Source organism: Schistocerca gregaria, chromosome X (assembly GCF_023897955.1).
Source record: "Schistocerca gregaria isolate iqSchGreg1 chromosome X, iqSchGreg1.2, whole genome shotgun sequence".
Taxonomy (NCBI): domain Eukaryota; kingdom Metazoa; phylum Arthropoda; class Insecta; order Orthoptera; family Acrididae; genus Schistocerca; species Schistocerca gregaria.
In genome coordinates, this window is record NC_064931.1 from 620,035,567 (window position 1) to 620,050,801 (window position 15,235).

Consider the following 15,235-nt stretch of genomic DNA (forward strand, 5'->3'; position numbering starts at 1 on the left):
GGAAGTAGAAACACTGAGAGTAAAAATTATTCAAGCAGTTCCTTCATATCACACAAATAAAGAAAAGATGTTATGTGGACATGTGTCCGGAAAAGCTTAAATTCCATGTTAGAGCTCATTTTAGTTTTGTCCACCTACGCTGAATGGAGCACGTTATCATGATTTCATACGGGATACTCTACCTGTGCTGCTAGAACATGTGCCTTTACAAGTACGACACAACATGTGGTTCATGCGCTGTGGAGGTCCTGCACATTTCAGTCGAAGTGTTCGTACGCTTCTCAACAACAGATTCGCTGACCAATGGATTGGTAGAGGCGGACCAATTCCATGGCCTCCAGGCTCTTCTGACCTCAACCCTCTTGACTTTCATTTATGGGGGCATTTGAAAGCTCTTGTCTACGCAACCCCGGTACCAAATGTAGAGACTCTTGGTGCCCGTATTGTGGATGGCTGTGATACAATACGCCATTCTCCAGGGCTGCATCAGCGCATCAGGGATTCCATGCGACTGAGGGTGGATGGATGTATCCTCGCTAACGGAGGACATTTTGAGCATTTCCTGTAACAAAGTGTTTGAAGTCACGCTGGTACATTCTGTTGCTGTGTGTTTCCATTCCATGATTAATGTGATTTGAAGAGAAGTAATAAAATGAGCTCTTACATGGAAAGTAAGCGTTTCTGGACACATGTCCACGTAACACCTTTTCTTTCTTTGTGTGTGAGGAATGTTTCTTGAAAGTTTGGTTGTACCTTTTTGTAACTTGTATACTGAACATAATGTAATTTCACAGCATAAATTGCACCAGGAAAACAATACTCATATGTACATGGCTACTTGCAGTGCTCCACATTGCAGCAAGTATTCAAATGCTTCAAGTTTCCGAGTCTGAAGCACCTCTCCAGATGATGAAATATGCTGGTAACAAACAGATATGGTATTTCGTGTGGTACAGTATCAAGTAAATACACAAGATTAGTTCTGCAAGTGAAACAAAAACTACTCATATTCGTCACTTTAAAATGTGATGACATTATTCCAGCATGACAGAAACAATTAAATTCAGGAATCCTGATTTTTTTGGCTGTGAAACTTTCCCAAGGACATAAGGAGGCTTGAAAATACGTACTCAATAATGTAGAAAGTATTCAGACAATTAAGTTTCCCGAGTGTCTTTCCAAATGAAGAATTATGCTGGCAAGAAACAGACTTGCTGTTTCAGATGGCACCATATCTGTTTTGTACTTGATGTAATTACACAACATACACTTAGTCAGTAAAGCAAAAATTGTGCATGTTCATCTGCTTATGATATGCTAGGGACATGTAAGAGCATTGCATGTTTTAAAAATAAAAAAACTTAAAGGTTATGAGTTCAAAGCTTCTCCAGATGAAATAGTGTACTGGCAACAGACAGACTTCATATGCAGTAATATATTTTCTGTGTACGAAGTAAATACACAGCAGACATAGTGTCAATTAATTTTAAAAAAATGCAGAATCCACTATTTGTGATGTAATCAAATTATTCTGATATAAGGTAAAAGATTTTGTATTTGAAAACTCTGATGTAAGGGAAAAGATTTTGTATTTGAAAACATTGATTTCTGCTCTTGAATTTTGCCAGAGAACAGTTAAGTTTATTTATGTACTAGAAACATATTTAGACGCATCAGAAGTGTGTTCCAACAAGCAATTCTTTTCCCTTGTGAATTATTTGTGGATGCATTATTGTGCTATCATGCACCAAGAGCACAGATAAACTGGAGAGAGAGTGGACATACTGATTCTACAACATTTAGCTCATAAACTGCCTTCTAAATATGGAGCATAGTGCCAGGATCTTGACACAGGTAAAACAGCAGGCTGGAAGCACTCACCAAGGAGTTTCAGGCTGGTAGTCGACTTAGGCCATTACAACACCATATTCAGCATGGCCAATGCAACACATCTGTAACAGCAAAAGTGATAATAAATTTGCTTTCATGTGATGTGTTAGTTTTGATTGTCAATCTTATTCGCATAACTAGTACTTAATTCTGGATTCCACTTGACATAATTTGGAGAGGCTGGGTATCTTGGTCATTGATGGTGCTGCGGTCGCAATAAGCCTACGCAAAAGCCATTGTCTTCATGAACAGAGACCCAAATTCAGATAGTACATTTAAATTTTCTACAGCCCTTCTTACTGAGCCACCATTGATCAAAAACATCATTGAGTCAGATGCACATCAGGCATCCACCAGTACTTTTGGGATACATTGGCCAGAGTGACAAAATGGCTGAAGGGATTTGACCGAGGTGCTAAATACAACAGGTAGGGTGACACAAAGTGTCTCCCCAATGTCTGCTTATTATTTGTGTGGTATAGCCCAGCATTGGTTTAACAATGAGGGAAAGCTCAAGAGATACGACAAATTTCAGACAAAAATGAAGAAAACATTTGCCAACAACCAGCAACAGATCCAGATAGCCAAAGAACAATTGAAGTCAGTGTCCAGTCCCACGGAGGGTGAGGGGATGATGCAATTACAGATACAGTGTGTCTCTGGCACTGTGTCACACAGTGAACCCAGACCAAGTTTCGCACCTAATGAAGGACATGGCAGAGGACATCTATCAGGTGCTTATTTTGAAGGATCTCACCAAAACAAAGGACTTCATCTAGCAGAGTGAGCTCATTGACGCAATGCCCCACAAAATATTATGAAGATGTTCAGCATACATCAGATTGTTGTACTGATGGCAGTTATGGAATACCATCAGGCCCTCACATCACTAATACAACAAATAGTAAGAGAAGAGAGATGAAGGGTTTTGTGTCTATTAATTTGGGACCCAGGAAATAGGAGTTTTAAATGTCAAACCCAGCCAGGAGGAGGTAGTATAGTTAATTCTAGAACAAGTTCCTCCATCATTGCCATGAATTTCTACTAGGCAGATCAACACTAAGGAATGGAGTCAGAAACCCTGGGCTTATACTGCAACCATCAGACAGCATTCAAGTTTCTCAGTGGCACAGATGCAATTGGCTCCCTCACCAATTCAGACATCATGCAGATAAGTGGACATATAGAGAATGGTGAATAACATGCCAATATGTTTTCATTGTGGACACAATGGTCATTTTATACACTGCCATAAGAGAAGAAAGTGTGTTCAACACTTTCCTCTTTATCTTATCTTCATGGTACTCAAGTGCAATGTATGTTGATGGCAGTTCTGCACTCAGCTTCAAATGCCAGTTTTCTAAATTTTCTCAGTAGTAGTGTTCCTCGAAAGGAACTTCGCCTTCCCTCCAAGGATTCCCATTTGAATCCATGAAGCATCTCCATAACATTTGTGTGTTGTTCAAACTGATTGGTAACAAGTCTAGAGCATGCTTCTGGATTGCATTGATGTATTCTTTGAATCCAACCTTGTATGGATGCCAAAAACTCGAGCAGTACCCAAGAATAGGTCTTACTAGCTTCCTATATGCAGTCTCCTTTACATATGACCCACACTCTCCAAAATTCTCCCAATAACAATAAACCAAAGTTGACCAGTCACCTTCTCTACCACAGTCCTCACGTTCACATTCCATTTCGTATCGCTTTGCAGTGTTATGCTCAGACATTTAAATGGCTTGACTGTGCCAAGCAGAACGAACACTACTAATGCTGTATCTGAACATTACAGGTTTGTGTTTCCTACTCATCCACATTAACGTACATTTTTCTACATTTAAAGCTAGCTGTCATTCATCACAACTAGAAATTTTGTCCAAGTAATCTTGTATTCTCTTACAGTCACTCAACTTCGACACCTTACTGTATACCACAGCATCAACAGCAAACAACTGCACACTGGTGCCCATCCTGTCCACCAAATCATTTACGTATATAGATAATAATAGCTATCCTATCACACTTCAATAAAGCCCTCCTGATGATACCTTTGTCTCTGATGAACACTTGCTGTCGAGGACATTTGAACAGCATCTAAGCCACTTAAAAAGTGTGCTGAATTGTGTCCCTGATTGCCTATAATCAAGAAAGCACGTCTTCATCAGCCAAGAAAGGAAAATCTTGGTGTATCTGGTTGACAGAAACAGAGTCTGCTCTGATCTAACGAAATTAAGAGCCGTAACCGATTTTTGAGCTCTGACAAATTTATAATGTGAGAGGCTTGTTCAGTATGTGTTTATACTATAGATACTTCATAAGAAATTTCAGTTGTAAGTCACAACCACTACAAGAATTGCTGCAAGGGGACACCAAATTTTCTTGAATTGAGTAGCATGAAAGGGCTTTCTGGAGACAGTAAGAAGCTACAGTCTCCTCCAGTAGGAAACATAAGAAATTGTATTTGGTGCTGTAAAACCACTCAACACTAAAGTATAGTCTGTGAAAGAAGATCTCTGACAGTTGCAGTGGGCTTGGTGCCACTGCTATGCATGTCTGCCTCAACTAATCACGGAACGCCATTTTGTATATGGCTATATGGTAGCAATTCATTGTCACAGCTCTACAGACCACTATTGTTTTCCCCTACAAGGTTGGCTACAGCACTGGCAGCTGTCAGAGATATTCTTTCTCCAACTGTGCTGTTATTTCATGTATCAGATTCGATGAAATTTCTGTAGCTGTGATGGACTACATCATCTTTCTGAAGGAACTGTAGCCCCTCATCCAATCCACCATCCATTTTAGGTTTCCAACTTAGCAGAAAGGTAAGGGGAAAGAGATAGGGGAACCTCATTGCTGAGATGGCTCTTTAAGAGGGAGAACCTCAGTGCTTTTATTTATAGGAAAAACATTTTAAATTCACTGCCATTTTTGTGTTAATAGGCCACACCCACCACAACAAGGATGACTACTGGGGATAGAGCCAAAGGACTACAATGTATATTTTTAAATAACTCATAATACTTCACTGCTGTTCCCCCGATTACAGCCATTCAAGCATTTAAAATTAAAATTTATGTAGGACATAGGATAACAGTATGCTCTCTGAACTTATCACAGTGAGAGCATTAGATTAATGGGAGTGCCACAGATCTCTCAATACAGCTCCGATGACTATTTCTCTTACTAGGAGATTTTAACATTGTATCAAGGGGCTTATCTTCTATCTACCCCAGTGGTAGAGTTTAGTGCCTCAATCATGATGCCTAAGGAGTTGTGTATCTTCAACACTGGCAGTCACACACATTTCAGCACTGCTACTGGGCCATACTCACCCATAGACATATGATTATAATCTCCAATCCTTGCAGATTCTCCTCAGTGCTAATTGAAGATTATTTCAATGAGTACTTCCCACTCTGGATACATCCACCAGTAGGAGCAGTTCCCAAACAAAAGCAGTCAACATGGCTGACTAACAGAGAAAACTAGGTGTTTTTGAAAACAGAATCAGCACCCATGACTGGGTCAATCACATCACAGGTGTGACTCACTATATGACTGACTTATCCATCCAAAAGTCATCAGGTCATTGTAAAAGGCATGGTGGAATGACAAGTGCAGTTCTACACTTGTGCTCAGTGTGTGGCTCTGCAGTGGTTTAAATACCAACTAAAGGCAGGAAATATCACAACTTGTGGACTGAGAGATTCAAATCCTGACACAGACTCATAAGTAGCAAATAATTGTTATGGCAAACACTGGGCTCAATCAACTAATCCACTTGCTCTAGATGGGTTTTGGAAGCCATCAATAAGTCACCTGGTAAAATCTGTTGGCCATCTATAACAGTTGTGCTGAGGCATGGGTGTCTTCTAACAACACATGAGAACTTTGCTTGGACAATTTCAGAACACCTTTTGATAGATATTACCACTGCCAGCCAGGATACAAAATTCTGCTTCTACTTTGTGACTATACAGAAGGATGGGTTTGCATTCAGCTCCAACAATTCTTAGCCTTATAATTGCGCTTTCTCAGATGAAGTTGGTCTTGTTTCTCTGGGGCCCATAATACTACATTCTGTCTTGACTGAATCGGGTACTGTCAGAACTTTTAAATTCAATAACAGGTTTTGCTTGAGGGAGGCAAATTCTCATCGCATGTACAGAATTTGTTAAACTGGCCACCATAATAGGCTGTGGGATGGGTTGGTATGACGGTAATTCTGGACCAGCATCTACATCTAACCTACGTGCCTAACCCAAAACCCTCAATCAGGAGTACCAAGTGTAGAAGTATGAAATGCAGATTTTTGTGTCTAAAAAAAATATATATATTAAATTCAGAACGATGATAAATAGTGCTTTATTCAAAGTATGCTCCATCATTTGTTATACTTTTTTCCCCATCTTTCAGGCAATTTCTGAATACCATGCCAGTTCAAAGTTTCCCCTTTTGCCGCAAACCATTCATCATGCCATTTTTTCACATCTTTGTACAAACCAAAGCGCTGCTCAGCAAGTGCATGACATATCGATGCAAACAATTATTTATTGGAAGGAGCCAAGTCTGGTGAGGTAAGCCACATCAGATAGAACTTCCCAGCCGAGTGCTTCCAACATGTTGCGAAATGGTTTTGCCGTATGTGAAGGAGCATTGTCATGAAGAAAAGTAACTTTGTGTTGCCTCTTTCGGTATTGTGGCCTTTTTTTTTTCGAGCAGTTAATGGTTGAGATCAGTCAATTGTTGGTAATGCTTAGTATTAACTGTGTCCACATGTTTTAACAGATCATGATAGACCATGCCCCTCTGGTCTCACCAAACACAGAGCATCATCTTTCTGCCAAAGCAATTTGTTCCTGTGGTCAGTGTGGATGGCATGCATGGGTCTACCCATGATTTTAAAGATTCCCTTTTGAACCTAGCAAGCAAAATCTCTTATGGATTTTTGCGCTTTTCCATTTACCTGTCGTTCAGCTCATATGGTACCCATCTGTCGGTCTTCTGAATCTTCCTCCTCTCATCGTAGCCAATTGAAAACAGCTTGTTGACTAATGCCCAACTTCTCGGTGAGTTGTTTTTGTGTTTGCAAATCATCTTCATTCAACAATGCTTCTAATTCTACATCTTTGTACTTTTTTTTTTTTTGGCACTTTTCCACATTCATTATTTGCGACATCTAAATCACCATTTTTAAAACACTGAAACCATCATTCACATGTATCTTGCCATGGAGCATGTTCACAATAAGCTTCTCAAAGTAAATTTCCTCTAATGAAAACAAAAAATTAATGCTGTCAGCAAAGGCTCTTTGTTTGGTATAAATTTCGACATGTTGAACACAACAACACAACACCGTGCACACACTTTTCCAGTTTATCACTTGTGCACCTCTGTCACTTGTTGATGACACAACAAAATGGTGCAGTGTCAAGTCTTTGTTGCACAAACTGCATTGGTGCAAAATCTGTTGTCTGAAATCCACATTTCATGCTTGTACACTGGGTAAATTACTAAAGAAATGTTTTGCACCACATCCATCAACATGAATACCTTATAACAACTCTAAAAATGAGTGCTAAACTCATGGAACTGCCTCTCTGAGACATGTATGGGTATCTGGCCATTCCCACAGTCTTCTGCAATGATTATCAGGTTTCAGACAAATCTTGTTCTAGTTGATGAAGAGAACTCAGTGCAAATTATTTAAATTCATCCCTTGTGGATCCATGCTAACTTTCTTTACAAATCACAGTGCTGGGGTACTTTTCTATTGTTTGTAATAGACACCAAGATACCAAATAGATTGTGTAGATGCGATTGATTATGGCTTAGGACCACACAGCCCTCTCAGTTATCTCCAATAAGTGTGTGTGCAGTAGTGTTGCGTTCTTCTTGGGATACTGACGAACCATAATTTGTAGGGCACTGGAACATGTGATAAATGTTTGGACTGCAAAGTTCCTCGTCTGCTCCAGCTTCCTTATTGCCCTCCTATTTGTACAGCACTTATAAGAAGAAGATAAAATACTGCAGAACATCTACTGTGCTGATATAGAGCTCATTGGTATTCAAGAAAATGAATGTGATGGTGTTCCATCAAAGAAAACAAGATCCGAAAATCCTTGTGGCTCAATATTCACCCCATAAATAATACACACCTTGTTGGTGAAATATAAACATTGATGAGAGGAGCAGAATGGCTGGAAGTGATAGACAATAAATTTGCTCTGGCATTCCTCCTTTGAGCCTCTCATATGAGATGAAAGCCTTCTCCCTTGTGTATGGATAGGTGACAGTCTGATGTACATGGCTTCTTACTATAAGGTGATGATCCCCAATCCTCTTCCTATTATGTGGTGCTTGTGACATTCATATGTACATATTATAATACAGCATGTTTTGACTGATTGGTCCGGGTATTCTGAGTAGAGGACAGAGGCCAGTTTACCTGTGGACTTGTCCTCTGTTTTAGAAGATATAAGATTAATGGCATGAGATTTAAGATCCTGTGAAATGTCCAACTTACTGCCAAAATTATCAGTGAGTAATTTTTAATGGAGAGTAGTTCTTATGTGTGTATTTTAGGAGGGGCACTATTAATTCCATAGTGCCTAGATTGGGTAACACTTGCAAACTTCATTTACTAACTTGCCATGAAGTGTAAAATTTTCAGTTATTTGTAGTGATGTGTTTAAGAGTTGTGCATCTTTTGAGGCTTTGTGTGTGAAAAGCTACACATTTTTATTTCCAGAATATATAACCAAGATAATGATGTTGGAGGAATCAGTGCAACAGGTAATAATGCAGTCCATTCAAGAGCTTGAGTCTGCTAGCCAGGCAAGTTTTGGTCCCGTTGCTGGAGTTGAACTAGAAGCAGAAGCTCAAAGGCTAGCTATAGCTCTAGAGGTGGCTGCTGAGGCTCGTGAGCAAATGGCTCAAAGGTGCCATGAACTTGACATGCAGGTAACTGAATGAGACACTGATTTCTTATTATTTCCACATGCTAGAAAGCAATTACTTTTTGTAGAAATCTGAGTAGGATATTAATTTAAAATGAGTAGCTTTTAAATAAGTAAGTATTTTAATGTGGCCCTCGATTTTCACTGTTTTGTGCTACGTGGATAGTTATAAAAATAATAGAAATGTTTGAGCAAACACCCTGTTTAATGTTTTGTAAAACTGAACACACACACACACACACACACACACACACACACACACTTCTAATACCAACAATAGGCATTGATGCAATCCCAGAGAAATTTCCTGGTTTATCTGTAGAAAATAGGCAGTCTTACACATGAGTTTCTTTGCTTGTCAGATAGATATCAGTGTTCTGGAGATCTTCTAACATTATCTATGCCGAATGATGGACATAACTGTTCATTTAGTGTAGTCTGGTATATACAAAAGTTCCATCTACACTTATAATAGTTTTCTGTATTACACTTGAAATATTTTATGTATTAATGTACATGAGATTATTTCTGCCTCTGCAGCAGTGTGTATTAAATTAAATTGATATGGATTTCAGCCAATACAGCAGGTAAAATGTGAAGAGTGAATTTGTAATTTCAGAACTAATCATGTTCTCAAGTCAATTTCTTAATGAGGTTCAGCTGCATTCCTTCAGTCATTATTGTGGTTGTAACATCTGTCCATTAATCATATGATAGTGAAGTTGGAAATAGATTTATTTGTTTAGTTCCCATTCATCTCCATTACTGAGAACATAGCCACAATCATTTTTAGAATACAGTCATCTTTCTCCAAAAAAATAATCATTGTATACATATATTTTACTTTCCATTTCTATCTTGACCAAACATTTATGCCTCATTTGTGTAATAATGTTCTCATTTCTCTCTGTTGTCATATCACAATCTCCAGATGTAATATTTTTATGAAAATGTGATAGCATTTTTCTATGCTAATAATGTCACTACTTCTTTCTGTTTTCATTAATTCTGAATGCACATTAGCTTCATTGTCTATCTTGCCCGAGTTCAAAATTTTGTAACCCACTTTGAATTTTATTTGATTGTTATTTTGTGCTTTTTTTCTTTCTCTTGGGTGGATATCTTTGGTAAGCAACCCACCCCACTTCACCCCCCCTCCCTCCTCCCTCTCCCCCTCCCTCTCCCCCTCCCTCTCCCCCTCCCTCTCCCTCTCCCCCTCCCTCTCCCCCTCCCTCCCCCCTACCTCTCCCTCTCCCCCCCTCTCTCCCTCACCCCTCCCTCTCCCCCCTCTCTCCCCCCTCTCTCCCCCTCCCTCTCCCCCTCCCTCTCCCCCTCCCCCTCCCTCTCCCCTCCCTCTCCCCCTCCCTCTCCCTCTCCCCCTCCCCCTCCCCCTCCCTCTCCCCCTCCCCCTCCCCCTCCCCCTCCCCCTCCCCCTCCCCCTCCCCCTCCCCCTCCCTCTCCCTCTCCCTCTCCCTCCCTCCCTCTCTCTCTCTCTGTGTCTCTCTGTCTCTCTCCACCTCCCCCCTCCCCCTGCCCGCCCCCTCTCCCTCCCCCCTCCCCCTCTCCCCCTCCTCCCCTCGTGTGTGTGTGTGTGTGTGTGTGTGTGTGTCTATCTCATATATACAGGGTGAATCACCTGAAACTAGTACCGCAATTATTGTGTAAATGAAAAGTGCGGTTTTCACAGAATGGGTTGTTAGTCAGGGGCTCATATTGTGACAGTCAGACAATAAACAGGTTGTATTGATACTTAGAAATTGTGTTTTTTGTGGAAACACACACTTTTTTGAATGGGACAATGCCTATTGACATTGACAAACTAGAAGCAGGATAAATGAGAATGTCTGTGGTTTTCCTGCATCTACACTCTGTGAGGTGCATGGCAGAGGGTACGTTCCACTGTACCAGTTAGTAGGGTTTCTTCCTGATCCATTCATGTATGTAGCCTGGGAAGAATGATTGATTGACTGCCTCTGTGGGTGCAGTACTTATTCTAATCTTACCCTCTTGATTCCTGTGTAAGTGATGCATAGGGAATTGTAGTGTACTCTTAGAGTCATCATATAAAACTGGTTCTTGGAACTTTGTTAATAGACTTTCTTTGGATAGTGTACATCTATCTTCAACAGTCTTCCAGTTCAGTTCCTTCAGTATCTCTGTGACACTTTCCCATGGATCAAACAAAATTTTCACCATTTGTGCTGCCCTTCTCTGTTTGTTACAGGATTCTAGTGCGCGTCATTTATGAGATATCATATTTTCTATCACCAACATTTTTACAACATATTTAGTAGCACACCTTAAAGAACTCAAGTGCATACACTAGTTACGTGGATTCTGACCAATAACAAGACAGTTTAACATCACAGATTGTGTTCAAAATTACCACCAGCAGCGGCAATTCCCACTTCCACTCTGCTATGGAATGACTGCTGCACATGTGCTAGAATTTCAGCAGAGATGTCCAAGCAGACTGCAGTAATACATCATTGTATATCATTGGATGTAGTTGCTATGTCCTTGTAAACAGCGTCTCTCACCATTCCCCACATAAAAAAGTTTAGGCCAAGGTACAGGTACAGGTCATCTGCATCCAATCCAGCAAATTGGAAGTAATTCATGAAAACATTCTGTAGTACTTCATGCTCTAAGGATTAGACAGCCATCGTGTTGGTACCACAGATTGCTCCTAATCTGCGGAGGAACATCTTCTAGCATCCGTGGAAGATAGGCTGTTAGGAGACTGCAAGACGTGCATGTTCAGGATTCCGTACATGAAACATGGGCCTACAAGCTGATGGTTCTCTATCCCACACACCACATGTATACACTCCATGGATGCTGACATTGCACTTCACAAAGCCAACGGGGATTGCCAACAGACCAATAGCACACGTTTCAGTGGTTTATCTGGCAAATCTGGTAAATGTGGCTTCATCACTAAACAAGATACGTCATACATCTGGAATATCCTGTTGTAATGCCCATATACATAAATTAACATGATTCTTATAATAATTTCCATGCAGCTCTTGATGGAGAAAGATGTGATAGGGACAGAACCTATATCAATGGTGAATGCGTAGTACATTCCCCTGACTCATGCCACTAGCTCATGTAATCATGTGGGAGCTAACGGGTGAATCCACTACAACAGCAGGAGAACTGTAATTTCCTCCTCTTCTATCATCACTTGTCTAGGTGCTATACTACCACTGGTTGAAGAGGTTGATAAATAATTGCTGAGATAGTTGATGTCAATTGGGATATCTTGGCATGTACACCATACGGGAATGAACTGCACTCTTCTTACACTCCTCATACACCATGCGCATGTGGCAGCTTTTTCTGCATTGGTAAATACCATTGAACTACTACTTAGACTGTTGCACCATAACTGACTAGTAAGTTGCAGTCCACTCAAGGAACACACAAGAACACTGTAAGCAAACATAACACCATTGTACCGAACAACTACGTAGGTTGAATGGCACAAACAACATTTGGTGTGGAAGCTTTTCAAAATATGATGTCTCGTAAATGCCTTGCACTAGACTCTTGCAACAAGCACCACTGACATTCTGATTTATACTATTTTTAGTTTGTTAATGTCAGCAGGCATTTTTCATTTAAAAATATTATATTTGCACAAAAATAGACTTTTCAAGAACTGGGTACAGATCTAGGTATCTTGTTGGCCACAGAAGTATCTCAGCAACATGCAAACAATTTATAGAGGCATGTCCCATGTGTGTATGAGCATCATCCTATTAAAAACGGCACCAAGATACTATCACACCTGAGGAAGCAGGATGTCTGTGAAGTACCATTGTGCCATCAAAATTCCATCAAACACTACGAGCTTTTACCTGAAGTCGTGCCCGATGGCTCCCCACACCGTGAAGCCAGGACTAATCATGCTGTGCCTCTCCAAAACATTGGAAGAATGGGATCTTTCCTGAGGTCACCACCTTACTTGCTCACAACAGACATTCAAGAAAGTGCAGAACAGTGATTCATTGATGAACACAATGCAAAACCATTTGTCAGAAGTCCCTGCTTCCCATTTATGGCACCACCCCAAATGCAGCTGTTCGTGTTGTGTTTTTGATGGTAGCTTTTGCATGGAATGATAAATCCCTAGTCTGGCTTCTGCTAGACTACTGTTAATGGTGCTGGATGACACATCTGACAACTCACTCTCCTTATTTACCCTACCAGGCCTGATAACAATCTAAACATAAACAATACTAAAACACTTTTTGTTCTATTCTACTTGTCACAGAAAATTGCGCCTCCTAATTATTTACATACTCACCAGTGCAGTTTGTCTACAGAAGTTACATTGTTATCTGACCATGTCTTCTGTGTGCTTCACTTTCTTGTCAGTCAGTGTAATAGGGAAGTGAGAAGTACACAATTAATTTAGTGTACATATTGGGACACATGGGATGAATATTAGAATCCCTGAAAACATTAAACAAATATTAAAAAATTGTAATAATGGATCTGTAGGTGCTGTTAATCACTAAAATAAGTTATCAGTTATTATTTTAGCCATCAAGACTGTTGAAAAGTATTTTGTATGTTGATTTTGATTCAGTTTTTGGTCAGAATTACCAAGTGAAGTGCACAGTGTAAGACAATACACTCTTTCTAAGAGGTGGCAATTCAAATCCTTGTGCAGCTTTCCAGAGCTAGGTTTCTCATAAATCGCATAAAGTGAATGCCAAGCTCGTTACTTTGAAAAGGGTACAGCCAACTTCATTCACCATTCTTCCCAATATGAGCTCGTGCTTCACCTCTGATGGCTTTATTGTGAACAAGATATTAAATGCTTATCTTCCTTCCTTTGATAAAAATTGGATTATCTCCAGACTGTTTGTGAAAACCACCCACTTTGCTATTTCACTTGCCAGGAAACATGCTTCATTGTTCACTCTGGTGTATCTGAGATGATAATTATAAAAATATATTTGTTAGCCTTAATGTTGCTGTACTCCAATGCAGCTAACAAAGAGAGAGTTAGCAAATGAAACATGACAGTGCTACACTGTTCAATGCAGACAGTATGAAGGATCCTTTTTGTGCTTTATGTAAAGCCAGGCTCTTTGACATTTTTCCCAAATGACAAATTTCTGAGATTTTCATGGAAGTAGAAAATATATCTGATTTTCTGTAAACTGACAATCAGTTGCCTAGAACTTCTGCATGATAATATTCCTATGAAAATTGTAAACAAACTGCCAAAATTTTATGATACTGAAAAGCTTGAAGTGGAAAGCAAAAACTTGTGTGTACTCTATAGAGAAGCAAGGAAAAGGCTACAGTGTCTCCTTACAAAACTACATTTTTCTTCTGTTAAAAGGGTTCTGTTTGTTTTATGAATATGACTGTTCCATCCAACACTTTGCACTGCTGCAAGATCATTTAACACCTTTGACTGAGTGGAAACATGGCTTATAATCACAGTTAGTCAGTAGCCAGTTTGTGTTTTAGTAAACACTCACAGAGAGAAAATAAAACTGATGACTTTGGAAGACTTAGCCAGAGGTATGTTTTCTGAAAACAGGCAAAAACTTCAGTTTGCTTTTTGTGGAACTTGCTAGATATCTTATTGTAATTATCATTTCACAATACAGTCTTGTACAAAACTTGATTACATCTTTAATTTTATAATTTACATGTTGCTTCTATACTGTCAGGAAAAAAATCATGATGCAAAAAAAAAAAATTAATGTAGAGTAGAGAAATTTCAGGAATGCATTTGGATAGATTAGATTAGATTAGTTTTTCATTTCATAGATCCGTGTTGAGGAGATCCTCGTGGATGTGGAACATGTCACTTTTTTATTTATTTTTTTATTTAACTGATTAACATTGCAGAATCACAGCTTAATGTGAGCGTGAGATAAGCCATTGCAAATGTGAAATGCTAGTACATCAATATTTGGTGTAACCACCAGAATGTTGAATCCAAACATGCATGCAATGTGTTGTACAGGTGCTGGTTGTCAAGTTTATGGGATGGAGTTTCATGCCTGTTGCACATGGTCAGGCAATACAGGCTTGGTTAATGCTGTTTATGGATGACTCTGGAGCAGCTATCTGATGATTTCGCATATGTGCTCGATTGGAGACAGATATGGGGATGAAGCAGGCCAAGGCAACGTGCCAGCACTCTCTAGAGTATGTTGGGTTACAACAGTTGTATGTGGGCGAGTGTTATCCTATTGGACAACACCTGCTGGAATGCTGTTCATGAATGGCAGCACAACAGGTCAAATCACGAGATTCACATGCAATCTTGCAGTAAGTGTGCATGGAATAACCCCACAGTCTTCGTGCTGTCATAGGAAATTGCATCCCGACCATAACTC

General features: G+C 39.8%; 1 protein-coding gene across 1 annotated transcript in view; it reads left to right on the plus strand.

Annotated features, from left to right (window-relative positions):
* The window catches only part of LOC126299076 (protein Hook homolog 3-like), a 197,136-nt gene that overhangs the window by 111,914 nt on the left and 69,987 nt on the right, over positions 1 to 15,235 (plus strand). Inside the window, exon 6 of the mRNA XM_049990746.1 lies at positions 8,648 to 8,859. Coding sequence (XP_049846703.1) covers positions 8,648 to 8,859 — 212 coding nt within the window. The remainder of the gene's footprint in view (positions 1 to 8,647; positions 8,860 to 15,235) is intronic.